The 19,310-nt window shown below is 28.2% G+C and overlaps 2 protein-coding genes and 1 pseudogene across 4 annotated transcripts; 2 read left to right on the top strand and 1 right to left on the bottom strand.

The window, feature by feature from the left end:
• Window positions 1–3,558: 3,558 nt before the first annotated feature.
• LOC107472820 (uncharacterized) lies at window positions 3,559–4,554 on the bottom strand (annotated as a pseudogene).
• A 9,292-nt stretch (window positions 4,555–13,846) lies between these two features.
• LOC107472688 (uncharacterized) lies at window positions 13,847–16,529 on the top strand. 3 transcript variants are annotated; one of them, XM_052256975.1, is made up of 6 exons: window positions 13,847–14,221; window positions 14,324–14,425; window positions 15,081–15,340; window positions 15,576–15,666; window positions 16,058–16,166; window positions 16,260–16,529. In XM_052256975.1, the coding sequence occupies exons 2-6, from the start codon at window positions 14,421–14,423 to the stop codon at window positions 16,311–16,313; spliced, it is 519 nt and encodes a 172-aa protein (XP_052112935.1). In that variant the 5' UTR covers window positions 13,847–14,221; window positions 14,324–14,420; the 3' UTR covers window positions 16,314–16,529. The 3 variants fall into 3 exon arrangements, with proteins under 3 accessions (XP_052112935.1, XP_020990344.1, XP_015947678.1); XM_021134685.2 differs by lacking the exon at window positions 13,847–14,221 and having other exon boundaries at window positions 14,263–14,425; XM_016092192.3 differs by lacking the exon at window positions 13,847–14,221 and having other exon boundaries at window positions 14,267–14,425; window positions 16,100–16,166.
• Window positions 16,530–17,858: 1,329 nt separating this feature from the next.
• Window positions 17,859–18,892, top strand: LOC107472819 (26.5 kDa heat shock protein, mitochondrial). The gene is made up of 2 exons (XM_052257199.1): window positions 17,859–18,093; window positions 18,287–18,892. Exons 1-2 carry the CDS (start codon window positions 17,908–17,910, stop codon window positions 18,719–18,721), a joined length of 621 nt encoding a protein of 206 aa, XP_052113159.1. The 5' UTR covers window positions 17,859–17,907; the 3' UTR covers window positions 18,722–18,892.
• Window positions 18,893–19,310: the final 418 nt, after the last annotated feature.

Here is a 19,310-nt window from a genome sequence, read left to right as displayed (position 1 = left end):
TTTCTATTTATTTTTATTTATATAAATATAGATATTAGTGAATGGGAAGAGTTGCGAAGCTTTGCATGTAAGTAGGAAGATTTATTTGGAAAATATGTATATTTATATAAATAAAAATTCATATGTAGTTTTTATGTATAATTAATATTTTTTGTTAGATTATGTTATGTGTACATTAAAATTAATTATTAAAGTCAGTCATTAATATAAAATATATGCTAAAATATAAATACACATTGAAAATAAATTAAATCACATATATACTTATATATAAATATATTAATAACTAATTTTAATGACTAATTTTAGTATACAAATAGCATTTTCCTTTGTTATTAGATTAGATAATTTAATAAATTTGATTGTTTAATAAGTTTGAAGAGAGGAGTATTAAGGATATTAGTGTATATAATACTATTACTTGAGAAATGTTAAAAGGTTATCAAAATTTATTATTTTTTTATTATTAATTAATTATTAATATTTAAAAATATAGAATAAAATATATTATTAAATTAAAAAATTAAAATAAAAAAATTAAGTTAATAACTAAATAATAATCAAAACAATAAATTTGAATGAACTAGTATTTCTCTATAACAACAGATATGGTTTTAAAAAGTTAAAAATATTAATAAAGATAGTACACTATTTAATATTTTTGTCATTTGTGTGTATGGATATAGCTTAATTACTCTAGTTGTTCTAGAAGTGTATGTGGTCATCGAATGGGATATTGGAATTTAGATTTTTATGATGGACCTCACATCATTATGAACTCATATAAACACTGATACAAATTAATTAAGGGTGTTAGGTATATATATAATTTTGATGAAGGGATGATATAAATTTTTTTATGTATTTATTTAATTGTGTATTATAATATATTAAAAATAATAACATTTTTAAAATTATTGTCTTTAGAGAAATAAATATAATTAAATGAATGTATAAAATAATTTATATAATTAATATATTAAAATTAAATTCATATATTTGATTTTATTTTTCTTGCAAACCTTTCATCAAATTTAATTGCATTACCATTCTTGAGAAAATTCATTGAATGTGTTTAATATGTAGCTTAATACATTAATTTTATAAATTATTATCTCTGCTATGGATATATTGGCAGAATTAAACTTCAAAATGGTCTCTAAGAGGTGTACTAAAATGTTTTTGAAATTATAATTGCAGTGTTATTGCACCACTTACATTTCTAATATTGATAAAAGTGCACTATATTAGTCCCTGACTCATTTTTCATTAACGACGTGATGACATAGCTTGATGACGTGGGTTGTTAGTGACACATGTCACTCCATGGTTTAGCCACATGTAATGGTATGATGATGTGTTGACTGGTGATATGTGATATGTTGATGTCGATGGTTGTGTCACGTGTCACAATGTTATTTGGCCACGTGTCCGTTTGTGCCACGTATCACAACATTATTCGTCTACGTGTCATTCATTATGTCATCATTGTAGATACACTAAATTAGTCCCTCATTTTACATTAAATAACTCGTTTTAGTCTCTGAAATTGAACGTCGTGCACCAAACTATTCCCTTCACTAGTTTTATTTATTTTTTTAAAAATTTAAAATATTTAATATTTTAGATGCACTAATTTCAATTCTATTTTTTCATATATCGTTTAAATACAAGTACTTTTATAAAAAAAATTTATGATTTTAGTTTTAATTATATATTTTTTTATAATAATTTAACATTGATAAATTTTGTAATATATAAGTATGTTATTATAAAAAAAAGAATTATATGATTGATTAGACATATTTTTTAATAAAAAAACATGTGTTTTTAACAAGAAATCAAGAATTAAAATACATTTTTTGTTCTTATGAAATATATGGACTAGACTGAAGGCACTTCAAGCACCCTTACTACCATCTCCAACCTCTTCAGTCTAGACGAAAGAGGTCGGAGATGGTAGTGCGAATACTTGAAATGTCTTCACGTCAACTCCAAAACGGCGGTATCCGCAAGAAAAAAATATTTTATAAAAACACTTGTATTTAAATAACATGTAAAAAATAGAATTGAAATTAATGCATTCAAAGATATTGAGAATTTTAAATTTATAGAAAGAAAATGAGAAAAAACTAGTGAATAAACTAGTTTGGTGCACGACATTCAACTTCAGGGACTAAAATGAGTCACTTAGGTAGCGTTTGGTGGAGAGACAGAGACAGAAAGACTGAGACTGAGAGATAAAGACTAAGAGACAAGGATTGAAATAAATCTCAGTATTCTGTTTGGTGTAAAATAGGAGACATGAATTGAAACAAGAATGAAACTCTAATTTAATTTGCACAAAAAGTAAAATTGGAATTAATTAATTGAAATGAAAGTATTTTAGGTATAAAATGTTATTAAAGTTTCAGTCTCCATCTCTAAAAATTTCAGTCCCCTGTGTCCCTACTTTTTGGAGGTACTGAAATACTGAAATTTTAGAGACAGAGACAGAAATTTTAGTAACAGTCTCTGAACTAACAAACACGATACTGAGTCTCGGTCTCTCAGTCTCTATCTCAGTAACTCAAAACAAACGCTACCTTAATGTAAAGTGAGGGACTAATTTGGTACATCTACAATGATGACATAGCGGATGACACGTGAACGATTACTGTTGCGACACGTGGCACAACTGTCCACATCAACATACTATGTGTTACCGATCAACATATCATCATACCATTACACGTGGCCAAACCATGGAGTGACACATGTCACTAACATTCTACATCATCAAGCCATGTTCACGTCTTTAATAAAAAATGGATCAGGAACTAATATGATGTACTTTTGTCAATTTTAGGAATGTAATTCATACCATTAGATCATTTCCAGTAGAGAACTCATCTCAGTTATTCTTTATGGCCTACCTGTCATAAAAAGTAACTCCATATCAACTTTTGCGTCATAAACAATAAATAAAAACTCAAAGTATCTCTCTCTTCTCCATTAGGAAGAACTAACTTTAGTTTCTGTTGTGGTCCCACGTAATTAATTAATTAAAATACTTAAAATTAATGTAATTAATTTTTTTAATAATATAATTTAAATTTATAAATTTAAAAATAATTCACTATTAAAAGATATAAATATTAAATAAATTCATATATAACAATAATACACAATATATAATCCGGGATTACACTAATTTGTAAAATTACTTAATACAAAGAAAAACATAATTAAGCTCTATAGTTGACAACAAGCATTGTGAAATTACCATATGTGTTCAATCAAGTCCTCTTTCAATTGTCTATGTTGCTGCCTATTTCAAAGTTGGACATTTCTTTGGAGAAATTGATGGTATGGTGTAAAATCTTCTTTTCCCAGCTGAGGTTGTGATAAGCTATTTTCAACATCATCATACTCTAAGTCTTGAGCAAAATTTCCTGTATAAGTGTCTCTTTCATCCTCAACAATCATATTATGTAATTTAATACAAGCTCTCATTATGTTGGCAAGCTTCTTCTTTTTCCAAAAGCGAGCTGGACCACGTATAATTGCAAAGTGTGCTTACAACACACCGAATGCTTGCTCCACATCTTTTCTTTGCCCCTTTTGGTATTGTGCAAATAACTTGTGTATCTCCCCTTGTGGCTTTGAGATTGATTTGACAAATGTGGCCCATTCAGGATAAATACCGTCTGCTAAATAGTATCCCATAGTATAATTATTACCATTAATAGTATAATTTACCTCTAGAGCACGGTCATTTAGAATATCATCGAACACTGGAGAACGATCTAACACGTTGATATCGTTATTTGAACCAGAAACTCCAAAGAACGCATGCCATATCCAAAGGTCTGAAGATGATACAACCTCAAGTACTATGGTTGCAACCCCACGATAACCACTCATGTACATACCTTTCCACACCTTTGGACAATTTTTCCATTGCCAATGAATGCAGTCAATGCTACCCAACATGCCAGGAGAGCCACGACCCTCCGCCATTTGTAGTAGGCGTCGTACGTCATTTGAATTTGGTTTTCGCAAGTATTCATCCTCGGACACCAAAATGACACCTTCAACAATTTTTTTCAAGCATTCAATTGTAGTGCTCTCGTCTATGCGCACATAATCATCAACAGCATCAGCTGCTACGCCATATGCTAACATCCGTATCGCAGTGGTACATTTTTGGAGTCATGACAAGCCTCTTCTTCCAATTGCATCAACCCTCTGTTGGAAATACGGATAGACGTTTGAGAGAGTGTTTACTATCCGAAGGAACACATGTCTTCTCATTCAAAATCTCCGTCGAAAAATGTCAACATTATACACCGGTTCATCTGCAAAGTAATCTTGGAAAAGGCGATCATGTCCTGCTTCTCTATCTCTGTTGATCCATCTACGAGGAGTTGGAATAGAGCTTCTATCGATATATTCTTCTTCTGAATCTTCGAGTAAACACTCATCGATCCAATTATCTATGAGTGTGTTATCTTGCTGTCTTCTTTTGCCATACAAAACCTCATTAAACATATCATCAAAATTTCTAGCCATATCTAGAAATATAATTTTTAGTTCTCTTTCGAGGTGGGAAAGAAGAGTTGAAGTGGAGTTGCAGAGTCATTGATAGTTGATATTTATAAGTGTGTCTACAATAAGTACCTACTCCTCAACGGCTAGTTTTGCAACGACCACTTTCATGAATAATAACGGCACAATAATATTGACTAACTTAAAAAATTACATCAGAAATAAATAAAACAAACTACATCACATACCAGTAATACGCAATAAAAATAAGAACATACTACATAACTCTACGAATACAAGGAACCATTAAGTAAACCACTTGGCGATTATTTTCTCACATGCAATCTCATAAAGAGCTCGTCGTTTTTCGCTTATTGTAGACGTGTTAGCATTAAGTATTTGCATATACATTTCCCTTTCCCTTTCCTTGGCCATTCTTTCTATTTTCCTTTCTTTTGTATTTATCTCCATTTCTTTAATGTACCTCTGAGTTTGTAATTCTTGTTCTTTCATTACCGCTTGAGCTTGTAATTCTTGTTCTTTCATTGTCGCTTGAATTTGTAACTCATTCTCTTTGATTGCCATAATCTTTGTTCTATGTTTTCTCTCTTCTTCTCTTTCTTTTTTCTATCCATTAGTTCCTTTTTTCTAACATTCTTAATATCTTCCATGAGAGATAATTTTTTAACAACTGATGATTTCTTTTCGCTAAAATTTTCAGACATTTGTGCTTCTCTCTTACCTTTTCGCTTGCTCTTCTTTGATCCTTGTGGGCGAACGGGAGAGTCCACACTGGGTTCGTCAGCCAACGGTGTTTCTGGGTTTGATGAGGATGAGTATACTCCAGTTGCACTAACCTTGGTTCTCTTCGAGCCGCCACTCTATGTAGGTAGTTGGCTTTTCTATTTTTGCTCAAACCGAAGCATGTTCCAATACCTCTCAAAAGTGAATTTTTTACCATAATTTGTGGAATAAAGTTTATAGGCCAACTCCTTTATATCATCAGTGTTTGAACCACTTCTTATGTTTCGACTAGCTTGATCGTAGCAACCAGCAAATTATGCAACAGCCTTGTTGATCTTATATCATCGTTTCTTACATGAAACAACCCCCTTGTCATGTCGGAGCAAAATTCTACACAGTAGCTATGAATTTGACTTCAAAATATTTCTCCTTTTGATTAGTACCAACTATAGGGTCAGTTAAAATATTTAACCATGCACTGATCAACATCTCATCCTCTTTCCAATGCCAGTGTTAAATACTATCTTGCCTCCGATCTTCAATATCATCATCATTGAGGTCGATAGCATCTAATCCACGAGGGTTGGCAAAATCTGAATATTGCGAATTTGAACTAGATTGTATATGAGTCTGAGAGGATGGGTTAGAAGAGCCACCAACACCAGATGAGTTATGTCTTGATGCACTGAGTTGAGTTGGAAATGGTAAGGAAGTTGGAGTAACACTTTCAATAGAAGAGTTAAATATAGATGAAAATGGAAAACGTGGTATTTGTGAATTTTGATTTTGCGGTTGGAATATAGGAAATTGATTATTATAAGGAGCTTGAAAATTGAAATTATAAAGATTTTCTGGATTTGGATTTTGAAATGTATTCGGTAGTGTAAAGTTTTGATTTGGAACTTGAGAGTTTGCGATTTGAGATTGTTGGGTATTTGGAATTTGAGAAAAGTTTTGTAAATAATTGAAGAAAGAGTTGAGTTGGTTTGAATCCATTCTTTCGAAAAAAAATAATATTATCAGAACTTTGATTTTGTAAACTTGGAAGAAGATGAAGAAGAGTAGTAGAAAGTGTGAGAGTAGAAGTGTATCTAAGTGGTATATATAGAGTAACAAAATATTAATTTGTTAATAATAACGGTAACATAGTAACGACTAGTTTCCAACGACTAATTTTGCAACGGCTAGTTTTACAACAACTAATTTAATATAAATATATAATTAATATTCAATATTAATTTAATTATTTAATATGATTTTTTAAATAACTATATTAAATACTTAAATCATATTTAATTTATAAATAATTATAATATTTAATTATATACGTAAAGTTAAATATATGTATGGTTAACATATTATGTAACGTTAGTTATTATATTAATACCATATTATTTAATTTTTTTAATTTAATTGCCACATGTTGAAATATTATTGATTAAAATGAAAACAAATCAAATTCCTCTTTACTTGTTTTGAAAAATGTGCTGGAACTCATTTTTATTTTACTTTAAAAGTTGATCTTTATCTTTTGTCAGACAAATAGTAAACAAATTCTTCATTTTTTATCAGACAAACAGTAAACGAATTTTTCATTTCTTCACCATTAGAAATGCTCTTAAAATATCAAGAACGAATTTAGTGCATGAGCCTCACATAGTTTCCATGGTACCATACTAAATAAGTATTTAAAAACATAATTAAATATGCAATGAATTTATTCCGGCCAAGTTTATGGTGAGATTAAATGGACTATTCCCTAACCCCCTCCCTCCCCGTATTTTTTGACCTTAGGATATGTTATTGAATATTAAGCCTAAAATATGGGATATTGTACTCAACATATGTACAAAAGTATGATTCATGTCTTCTCATTTTTGAAGCTTAAACAATAATGTTATGTTTATATCTTTACTTTGTAGTTTCAATATATAACTTTTTTTATTCTTATAAAATGGGATTACTTTAAAAAAAATATTAAGGATGAGCACGAGTCAAATTGGTTTAGATTTAAGGTTAAATTAAAACCGAACCAATTGAATTATAATTGGTTCGATTTGGTTTAGATTTATATTTTTTGTGTGTATCCGAACTAAACCAAATCGATTAAAAATAAATTGATTCGTTCGGATAATTAGATATCCGATAAAACAGAAATTCATAAAAAAAAATAAAATTTTTATCCTAAATATTCTGTAAGTACAATAAATATGTAACATTAATAGAAATAATCCAAACATGTTAACACCAAATACATTAAAAACTAAATACATTAAAATCTAAACGTATTAAACATTAAAGATATTAAAATTCAAACATATTAAAAGGCATATATATTTTTTAAATTTTTATTTTTTATTTTATTAATATATGATCAGGTCTACGGGTTGGTTCGGATTCTTTTTGGTGACTTAAAAGAAATAAACAAAAACTAAGAACGAGAAAAAAACAAAAAACTGCTTAAGAAAGACAGTCCCGCTGAATAGGCAACAAAAGCTCTCCACTTGGGGAGAAAGGGTCCTCATTGCGGTCTTAGTCGTTATATTTATATTTTTTGGTTCGAATTCTGCATCTCAAAATCGTTATCCGAACCAATTATTAGAGAGAGTCGTTGGTTTTAGAACCAATTTAATTGGTTCGGTTTGAGTTCGAACGGACAATCAAGTACCGCTGCCGTGCTTACCCGTAAAAAATATGTTAGTTTTTGAAAAAATAATTTAAAAGAAATATGAAAAAAAAACTATAAAAAAATGATAACATGTTTTTTTTTAAAAAAAAGTGACAAAAGAAAGACAAGATGGAATATATAATTTCTTACATTAAATAAAAAAATTAAAATATGTCCTATAAGTTGCATGTGTTCTCTCTTTTACGTTGGTACTTTATTAATTAACACTTTTATTTATACAAGAGATGATAAATATTTTTTATTTTTTAATAAGAATTTTAACGTTTAAGTCATATAAATAGATAGATATTTTTTATGCATACTATAAATAAAAATTGTGCCATAAATTCTTCCGATTCTTTATTATATATATTCAATATAGACTAGAAAAAAACACTACCCTGTTTATGTTTTCTTCAACTTTTTTTGTGGTTTAATAAAATAAGCGACGAGACGTGTAATAACTAGCAAGTTAAAAAATCATGTGAAGAATGACCCTTATTACTAAATTTAGTTCTCACAAGTGGATGGCTATCTAGGACTACCTTTTTGTGTTACACTATAATGTGTGAAAATTTTCTCTTATTGCATTGTTTCTTTTCACACATGTAATGTGATCATGGACACGTGTACGTTCTTCCTCATAATCACAATATCCTCTAAATTCAAGGTTTTTCAAGTGTGATTCAACACAAGAAGGAGCAACGGTTGGCTGTGTCCAACAAGTACGTTTTCTTTTCTGCCAACAATAATAAAAAATTAAATTAACAAATAGTTACTCACATGAATACTATTTTTATAAGATAAAAGTTAAGAAGTAGTTAATACAATAATATATGTTATGTTAAGTAATTGAAAAAGTTTAGAGAGATAACATTAGTTCATCTAAGAAATTTGAATATCAGCTCATAATAATTAAACATTAAAAAAATATATAAAATTAAAAACAATAAAAATATTTAAAACTCAAATAAAAAATATTTAAAAATAAAATAAAATAAAATTGTTTTCTAAAATTTAGAAATTGAATTTAGGGTTTAAAATTTGATGTGACTAGAGGAGATTGTGGTGAATGAAATTGTGACGTTGAAAGAAAAAAAAAAGAAAAAAGATTAAAAAACAATTTAAAAAATTGTGAATGATTAAATTTATTTGTTTTTAGATTGAAGTTAACTACTGTTTGTTTGTTCTCTGGTTAAATAATAAACAATTTAATTAAACATGTCAAATTATTTAAAGTTTTCAAGAGTCTCAAATACACGTATGATATATTGAAGATAAAGCTTGTTGAGAGAACAGAGTAGTTATATCGTACCCTCCGATATTCCAAACAATGAATTTGGAAAGATTCTAGTACACAACAATGTTGAAGTACGTCCATTACGAAGCTCGAATCTAAATAATTTTCGATCAATTCTAGACGAACCAAACGATGAAATTCTGGAAATTCCATGCCCCCACCCTCGTGAAAGTTCTGTATACACGAAAAGTAACAAAAATTAATGGCTGTGTTATGTGTGTACTGAAATAGTAAAATTAACTATTAAAGTTAATTATTGGTTTAAAATATTTATTAAAATATAAATACATATCTATAACAATATATAAAGCTAATATAGAGAGTTGACCATGACTTTGGTATTCAATTTTTTTGGACTATATTAACCCTACAATAAACTATTTAATAAAGCAAATTATAAGGACAAAATAGACATAAAATTTATTTTAAAAAATCTAATAACTTTCCACTAAAATAAAAACAGTTTTGTTACTTCTATTAACTTCCCACTAAAATGAAAACAATTTTGTTACTTCTATAAATATAACAACGCATCTTCCATTGCCTCCATTCACTGCAGTTTGGATTTTACTTTTTTATATTTTTTTTGCTGTTCTGTTCTTCTCCTTTCTTCAACACTCTCGCCTCCATCCTCTTCCATTGCATTCATCCATTGCAGTTGCAAATTTCATTGAGTTACTACTTTTACGCATAACATTCACTTATATCTCTTCTCTTTAGTTTACTTATCTAATTTATATTTTCAGTCATTTCTATGCTTTTTTAATTTATTCCCAACTTTTGACGTATGAAAATAGTACTGTATCTCCTTTTATTTTTATCAATTTAATGTAAAAAAAAATAATTTTTTTTGTCTTATCAATTTGATGCAGAAAGAAAACAGTTTCTTTTTATTTGATATCTGTTTTTATTTTTTTATATGTCTTTGACTATTAATGATTGAATGAAAAGTTTCATAAATATTTTGTTAATTATTTTTAAATGCTTTGTAATAATTTTTTTTTATTTTCTAAAATATTGATTATGTAGAGTATTATGTTCGAAATTTGAATACATAAATATTTACTTTAAAACTAAATTAAATTATTAATTTTGTCTACCACAATATTATTTTTTATTAATTATTAGTTTGACAGATAACACAATAAATGTAGCAATATAAAAACTTTGTTAATTGATTTTTCAAATAATTTGGCGACCTAAAATAAGAATTTTGTTAATTGATTTTATTAATTTCTTTTTTATTTTTAATCTATTTTACATTAGATAATATATTATTTTTTATTAATTATTAGATTGACATATAATATTTAAATGTGGCAAGATAAGAACTATGGTATACATTTTTTTATTGTTTCAACCTTTATGATTATTTTCTTCTCTTTATTTTTCTATTTCATGAGCCGTGTAAGTTTTAATTTATTATTTTTTCTATATATATATATATATTATACGTCTAACAACAATATATAAAGCCAATACAGAGAGTTGACTATGATTTTGGTGTCCAATTTTTTAGACTATATTAATCCTACAATAAACTATTTTGGAAACTAAATTATAATGACAAAATAGACATAAAATTTATTTTGAAAAATCCAATAACTTCCCGCTAAAATGACAGTTTTAAAAAATGTAAGAAAGTCTGTAAATTACTAATAAATAAAAAGAAAATGGACTGGTATGAATATCAATATCTTCACATTCTTCATCATCTTCATGCTTTGTTTAATTCTGTGTTAGTTTTAGTTTATATCGTTTGTTCTATCAATATCTTCATGCTTTGTTTAATTCTATGTTAGTTTTAGTTTATATCGTTTGTTCTGTCATTGTCTTCATTTTTTATCATGTTCATATTTTGTTTAATCTTATATTAATTTTAATTTATATCCTTTTGTTTTGAGTACGTTATCCTTTTAGTAGTTTAGTTTTTACTTTTCTGTATTTTTCTTGCTATTCTATTATTCTCCTTTCTTCAACACTCTCGCCTTCGTCTTCTTTCATTGCCTTCATCAACTGCGTTGTTAATTTCATTTAGTCTTACAGCGGTTACTATTTTCACATATAACATCCACTTATATCTTTTCTTCTCTTTAGTTTACTTATCTAATCTATATTTTCAATCATTCATCTGCCTTTTTAATTTATTCTCAAATTTTGACATATGAAAATACTACTATGTCTTTTTTTATCAATTATAATGTAGAAAGAAATATTTTTTTTGTCTTATTAATTTGATGCAGAAAGAAAACAGTTTCTTTTTATTTGATATGTGTTTTATGTTTTTTATATGTCCTTACCTATCAGTAATTGAATGAAAGAGTTCTATAAATATTTTGTTAACTTATTTTTTTTAAATTACTTTGTAATAATATTTTTTTAATTTTTTAAATATTGATTATGTAGAGTATTATGTTCAAAATTTGAATACATAAATATTTATTTTGAAAATAAATTAAATTATTAATTTTGTCTACCACAATATTATTTATTTTACATATTGGCTAAGTTATTTGATTGGCATATATATAGGACGCAAGAAAATTCGCACCCATCAAACATTCGTTAAAAACATTAATATGTTAATTTCCTAAACTATCTAAGCTATTAATTATGTAGAGTACTGAATTTAATATTTAATTATATAGAGTACTATGGTTGACATTTATTAATTTCCTAAATTGTATTGCAAAAAAATTAGTTAATTTTATATTATTTATTTGTCACATAATTAACATATAAAAGATAAAAATAAGCCTACACCTATCAGTAGAATGAAAATTTCTCACACATATTTTGTTAACTTCTTTTTTTTTATTTGTATTCTATTTTACATTGGATAATATTATTTTTATTAATTATTAGTTCGACATATAACACAACAAATGTAGCAATATAAAAACTTTGTTAATTAATTTTTTAGAATTTTGTTAATTGATTTTGTTAATCTCTTTTTATTTTTAATCTATTTTACATTAGATAATATTATTTTTTATTAATTATTAGATTTACGTATAATAACATTTAAATGTGACAATTTAAAAATTATGTTATACATTTTTTATTATTTCAACCTTTATAATTATTTTCTTCTCTTTATTTGTCTAACTCATGAGCCATGTAATCAATTAACAAAGTTTTTATATTGCTACATTTATTGTGTTATCTGTCAAACTAATAATTAATAAAAAATAATATTGTGGTAGACAAAATTAATAATTTAATTTAGTTTTAAAGTAAATATTTATGTATTCAAGTTTCGAACATAATACTCTACATAATCAATATTTTAGAAAATTAAAAAAAAATTATTACAAAGCATTTAAAAATAATTAACAAAATATTTATGAAACTTTTCATTCAATTATTAATAGTCAAAGACATATAAAAATATAAAAACAGATATCAAATAAAAAGAAACTGTTTTCTTTCTGCATCAAATTGATAAGACAAAAAAAATTAATTTTTTTTACATTAAATTGATAAAAATAAAAGGAGATACAGTACTATTTTCATACGTCAAAAGTTGGGAATAAATTAAAAAAGCATAGAAATGACTGAAAATATAAATTAGATAAGTAAACTAAAGAGAAGAGATATAAGTAAATGTTATGCGTAAAAGTAGTAACTCAATGAAATTTGCAACTGCAATGGAAGAGGATGGAGGCGAGAGTGTTGAAGAAAGGAGAAGAACAGAACAGCAAGACAAATATAGAAAAGTAAAATCCAAACTGCAGTGAATGGAGGCAATGGAAGATGCGTTGTTATATTTATAGAAGTAACAAAATTGTTTTCATTTTAGTGGGAAGTTAATAGAAGTAACAAAACTGTTTTTATTTTAGTGGGAAGTTATTAGATTTTTTAAAATAAATTTTATGTCTATTTTGTCCTTATAATTTGCTTTATTAAATAGTTTATTGTAGGATTAATATAGTCCAAAAAAATTGGACACCAAAGTCATGGTCAACTCTCTGTATTGACTTTATATATTGTTATAGATAAGATCAGATTTAGCCGATACTAAGTTTATATGTTATAGACAGCAATTTTGTCTAATAAAATAAAAAAAATCGATAATTAATAAATAAACTCAGTCAAACACAATTTTTGTTTGTTACCATCTAATTCGTTTCTCTTATACTGAATATTCAATAGTATAATTTACAAGTTAATTCGAATTTATTATATTTAAAGGTCAAAATTTAAACACAATTATTTTTTTATAAAGTTAATAATTAAAAATTATTAAATAATATTTTAATATAATTTATTAAATTATCTAACTATTGGGTAAATTTACTGTTTTAACGAGGAAAGTTAAAATTGTGTTTGTTTCTAAAAAAAGAATAAAATAAGAAAAATTAATAAAAATAATAGAAGAAAAAATAAAAAATAAGTTGTATCTTTTATCTCTATATCTTTTCTATCAAGATAGATACACACATTATTTTTATCTATATCTTCTTTTATTAAACACAATTTTATATTTATGTGTCTTTGTCCCAATATCGTGTCTCTATAAACAAAAGGAGCCTAACTTCACAAACAAGGATTTAGTCATTTAGAGAATACAAAGACAGGGAAATAGGAATAGCAACAAACAAAGCAGTTGAATCAAATCAAATCTAATTCTAAACAACAATTTCTTAATGCAACTCAATGCAAAAACTACAAAGCAAATGAAATCTTAATTCAAAATAGACACCCAAAAAAAAAATCTTGATTCAAAATCTCATACCTTCTTCACCTTCATCATCCAATTCATTATTACAGTTTAACAACAAATAATTAACACATTGCTGCATAATTTATTCCAATACTCTTTGCATTACGTTACTCTCTCTCTCTCTCTCTCTCTCTGAGGAGAAGGGGAAAAGGACGAAGGAAAAAAAAAAGGAGAAGCATCCAAAAAAGCCATCCCCATTTTGTGTTTGCACATCAGAAGGAAAAGGCCACAATAAAATAAAATTAAAAAAAAGGTTTTTTTCCCTATTTTTTTGTGCATTTGTCTTATTATATAATCACTCCTTTCTTTCTCTCTTATTTGAAAGTTCTGAATTTTTTCCTTCCTGAATTGTTAGGATTGCTGTGGATTCTTTTATCTCTGCAAATTCATTGTGTTAGATCTGATTCTAAAGTTTCCTTTTTGGGGTGTTTCAGATACTGCATGCATATACTATGGGGTATGTTTTTTTTTCTTTTTCTCAATCCAACCATAGTATCTGAAGAAAGTTAATTTCGTTCCCCTTCAGTTAGATTTATGCTAAATGCCTAAATGGGTATCTCTACTTTTCATTATATTCATTGATAATCATGTGGATTTATGATAATTTTTCCTTTTTGTGAATTTGATGAATTGGAATCAAGGAGGATTATTGTTTCCAATGCCAGCATTTCTGTTCTGGAAATAGGGTAACTCAGATTAGTGATGTGATGAAACCAATTGTTAATAAGTGGAATTTTCATTTTCTTTCCTGACAAAATCTGATACCAACCACAGAAACAATATCAAGTAGTTGAAAATGGGGAACTTTTTATGTTTGTTCTTGTGATTTTCTGTATATATAGAAAAGTCGGCTCAATATAGTTGATTATGCAAATTGAAAGGCTGCTTTCAGAATTTGATGTTCAAGTCACAAGACAGCAATCTTATTGCTATGCAGAGACTAGTTGTCCTTTGTGTATTTACACGTTTTAGTATAAATTTGATGATTGGTTATATGGATCTGGAAGTTATAAATTAGAATGACTAGATTGCATTGTGTGCTAATCGATTTTGAGAGAATGTTATGAGTATAATTATATGGTGCATAACTGAAATGAATTGAAACAGTGCAGTGCTTGTGTGGGATGCTATAGAAAGCCTGTAGTAGTTACTACAACCGATTTACCATCAAATGAATTGCAAAATCAAGGTACCGCAGAGTCGGTAAAGAGACCTACCTCTTCAGAGGATTTCTGGACCACCAGCACACATGACATAGACAATAGTATTGGTCAGTCGCAACGAAGCATGTCCTCGATTGGTACGACAAACCTACCTGTGGCTCTGCCTAGTGCTTCCAAGACCAGTAACCCTGAAGAATTTGTAAATCATGGTATTTCTTCAGAGCTTTTATTCTTTAAAACCAAAGACATTGTTTTCCAACAATGCTAAAGCTAACACATAATGAGTCTGTTAATGGATGGTTAGACTATGTTGCTACTTTGGCTAAATTGAATTATTCAAGAATCTTATTTGAAGTTTGAACAGTAATGCAGTATCCTCATTTGCAAAATACTCCTAATTTTGGTTAGCATTATGTATTTTAATGAAAATACTTCTGGTTTCAGGTCTTATTCTCTGGAATCAGACTCGGCAACGTTGGGTAGGAGATAAAAGACCTGAGAACCGATCACAACAATTGCGTGAACCTAAATTGAGGTAAATTACATTGTTGGGTCCATAGTCCATTTCATCTTGCTTGTTTCTATAATTTCATCTTAGGATCTTGGTATGTTATATTCCTTCCTCTGTCCTGATTTTTGTACCATATTGCCAATCTTATTGCACATTGATCCATATTGTTATACTTCTTTGTGTGATAATATTGGAATGAGTTTACTTTTCTACCTTTCTTAGATCCATAGAGAAGAAAGAAAATCATTTTATTCTATACTGAAACTCCTATGGCACACAGCAACACACCATGCTAGCGTTGCGTATTGCAGAAGTTATTCAAATTGGTCTAATATGATGCCCATGAGTGACCAATGATGAACTTTATCTTCTGTCAGTAATTGTGATTTCCTTCTTTGTTTCTTGATCTTATCAGAACTCATTGTCTGTGCCTTGCCAACATTTTTTGGCTTTGCAGTTGGAATGCCACATATGAGAGTTTATTAGGAACCAGCAAGCCGTTCCGGCAGCCCGTCTCTCTTGCAGTAAGCCCAAACTTCTAAAGCATCAGGAACTTTCAAGTGAAATTTTGATTAGCTGATAACAATTTGTTACATTGGTTACACCAATTTTGACAGGAAATGGTAGATTTTCTTGTGGAGGTCTGGGAACAGGAAGGCCTATACGACTGACCGGTCGAAGATTGAGGTTGCGCCGCCTATTTGGTTAAGTCCCTGAAATAATGAGTTATATGCTTCAGTTGGAAGAGGAAGATTGGCAGTAAATGCAGTTTGTATATCAAAATTTTCAACATGCCAATTTTTGGAGGGAATTTTTCTCTATCAAATCCCGTAGAAAGTTGTATTATACTTTTTTCTCTTGTTTAGTTGAATGATTCTGGCAGTGTCTTTGGTATCTAGAGGCAAGTTTTGATGTTGATGATAGCATGCAAACATTTGCTCCATCTTTTGTTAAATTAGATTTGAGTAAAGTATCATTTTTGTCTTCAACGTTTGGGGTAAGTCCGAAAGTTACCTCTAACATTTCAATCGTCCTATTTAAGTCCCTAACATTTTAAAATCGACTCAATGTTGTCCTGCCGTTAGGGATCCGTTAACAGAATTGACGGCGGGACAAAATTGAGACAATTTTAAAACGTTAGGACTTAAATAGGACGAAAATATTAAGGACAAAAACGATACATAAAATAAATTTTAATTTAATTTTTTTTTTATGTACTAGTAATTCTACAAATATTTTATGATGAGTAAAAATTTTTAAGAGCAAAATTATAAAAAATAAATTTATTTAGAATGAAAGTAATATGATTAAGTGTAATTTATTTAAATGTGATTAAAAAATAATTAAATACTATGTATAGTAAAAAATTGATATTATTAAAGGATAAAATTAAATTAAAATTTATTTCTATATATTGTTTTTATCCTCAACGTTTTCCTATTTAAGTCCCTAACATTTCAAAATCGTCTCAATTTTGTTCCGTCGTCAATTCTGTTAACGGATATCTAACAGCAAGACAACATTGAGTCAATTTTGAAGCGTTAGGGACTTAAATAGGACGTTTGAAACGTTAGAGACAACTTGTAACGATGGGGACAAAAATGACACTTTACTCAATTAGATTTTAATCATCATGCAAGACAATGAGAATTGGTTCAATTTTTTTGGTGTAGAAAATGTATCTATTTGGGCCTGGCCCAAAGATTTTTTTATTTTAATAAAGGGAATGTAATTTATCTTACCAAAAGCAAGTGGAGGTAACTGGTGTTTCTGAAAAATCCAATAAATAGATTTTAGTGAAAAAAAAAAAAGCGTCTAGTTCTTTCTCTACATGTCACGAAAGACATGGAATCTGGTGCATTTTCCATCTCGAACACTCTACTCTACTTGAATAGAAAATATAGTATTTCTAATAAATAAATTAGTCACATTAATAAATTATTTTTTTTAATAAACTATTAATATAAAAACAATACATACGAAACTAATATCAACATGAGTATAATAAACATATTACTAATAATTTTTTTTTTCTGACAAACTATTACTAATAATTAAGATAAGACTAGTGTGAAAATTCTTCGAGACGGTTCTATATTGCTATTGTGTGGTAGAATCTCTTAGAGAGTTCTATAAGCATCTAAAGGCAACTATTTAAATCCCTCAATATAACAACAGAAAACAAGACAAATTAGAGGAAAACAAAAACAAAAACAAAAACAAAAACAAAAACCATTTGTATTCAAGAATAGATAGTTAGCAAAAATGGCTTTGGCACGTTTGGCTATGAAGAAGGTTGAAGAAAGGGTGGCTAATTCTTCATCATCACGGAGGTTTGGGAATGAGTTATTAAGAAGAAGGTTTGCAAGTTCATCAGCAACAGCAAGTGAGAAATCTGAAGGGAATGAGATAGCTGTGTCATCATCTGGTGGGAGAAGGTCCAGGCAAATGGTATACACATAACACAAATTATTTAGAGATATTGATATCATATTGAATATTGCCTTATATCAATAGTGAAATTCGATGCTAAAACTGACGTGAAATTGATAGTTAAAAGTCGTTACGTATGAATTTCTAGTTGTGTGTTAAATTATTAAAAGGAAAAAAATGTGTAGATGACTTGAAACACAAGAAAACATGAATATTGCTTGGTTGGTTGCTAGAATTCTTCCCTTCAGGGCTTGGAAATGCATTGATGCAAGCAAGTGAGAACATCAACAGGCTATTTGACAACATGAACTTGACACCATGGTCCTTGACCGGCCGAGTTAGGGAGCGCGACGACCACTACAAGCTGCGATACGACATGCCCGGAGTTGCGAAGGAGGATGTGAAGATCACCATTGATGATGGTGTGCTAAAGATAAAGGGTGAACACAAGGAAGAAAAAGAAGAGGAGGATGATGATGAGTATTGGTCTTCAAGTAGCTATGGCTACTATGATACCAATTTGGTTTTGCCTGATGATGCTAAAGCTGATGAGATTAAGGCAGAGTTGAAGGATGGTGTCTTAACTATTACCATTCCTAGGACTCAGCAGCAAAAAAAGGATGTTAAGCAAATTAGTGTCCATTGAAGGAGACATGTTTAATGTACTCTGATTTAGTGGTTGGAGTATGTTAACATGATGTTAGACAAATATTATAAATAAATATGTCCTTTTTCTATGTAATTTGATCATGGATTTGTCAAGGTGTGAGGCTTATGACACTAATAACGTGTGTAGGGTGTGGGTTTGGACTTTAAAGAGAACAAAGAAATAAAATTTCAGACTTGTTTTGTATACTCAGATCGAAATAGTTTACATTATGTGAAACTTGAAGGCAATTACTCTCGTTAAGATACCAAAAATATTTTTTTATGATCAATTTTATTTAAAAAATATAATTTATTTATTTTGTAATATTTTAAATAAAGATAATATTTTTATTTTAAATAAAATTAAGACTTATAATTTATTAATGATCAACATAATATATTTTTATATGATAATAATTATTAAATCTTTATTGGAATAACCGAATATTTATGATATAAAATGTATATTGCTAATTGTTAGCACCCACTCCTTAAATAGTTTATTCATCTATCACGATGTTAGCGTGACATCACATCTTCCAACTTAATTTGTTCCTCTTCTTTTAATTTTTCAAAAGTCAAAATTT

The sequence above is a fragment of the Arachis duranensis genome, chromosome 2 (assembly GCF_000817695.3).
Source record: "Arachis duranensis cultivar V14167 chromosome 2, aradu.V14167.gnm2.J7QH, whole genome shotgun sequence".
In the NCBI taxonomy this organism is placed as follows: Eukaryota; Viridiplantae; Streptophyta; class Magnoliopsida; order Fabales; family Fabaceae; genus Arachis; species Arachis duranensis.
This window is presented reverse-complemented; position numbering and strand designations above follow the sequence as displayed.

Excerpts from the sequence above, each read along its gene's own strand:
- LOC107472688 (XM_052256975.1), top strand. Across the intron at positions 15,667-16,057 it reads TTGCGTGAACCTAAATTGAG|AACTCATTGTCTGTGCCTTG; the intron begins GTAAATTACATT and ends TGATCTTATCAG. Across the intron at positions 16,167-16,259 it reads GGCAGCCCGTCTCTCTTGCA|GAAATGGTAGATTTTCTTGT; the intron begins GTAAGCCCAAAC and ends CAATTTTGACAG.
- LOC107472819 (XM_052257199.1), top strand. The coding sequence starts at position 17,908 with ATGGCTTTGGCACGTTTGGCTATGAAGAAGGTTGAAGAAAGGGTGGCT. Across the intron at positions 18,094-18,286 it reads GGAGAAGGTCCAGGCAAATG|ATATTGCTTGGTTGGTTGCT; the intron begins GTATACACATAA and ends AAGAAAACATGA.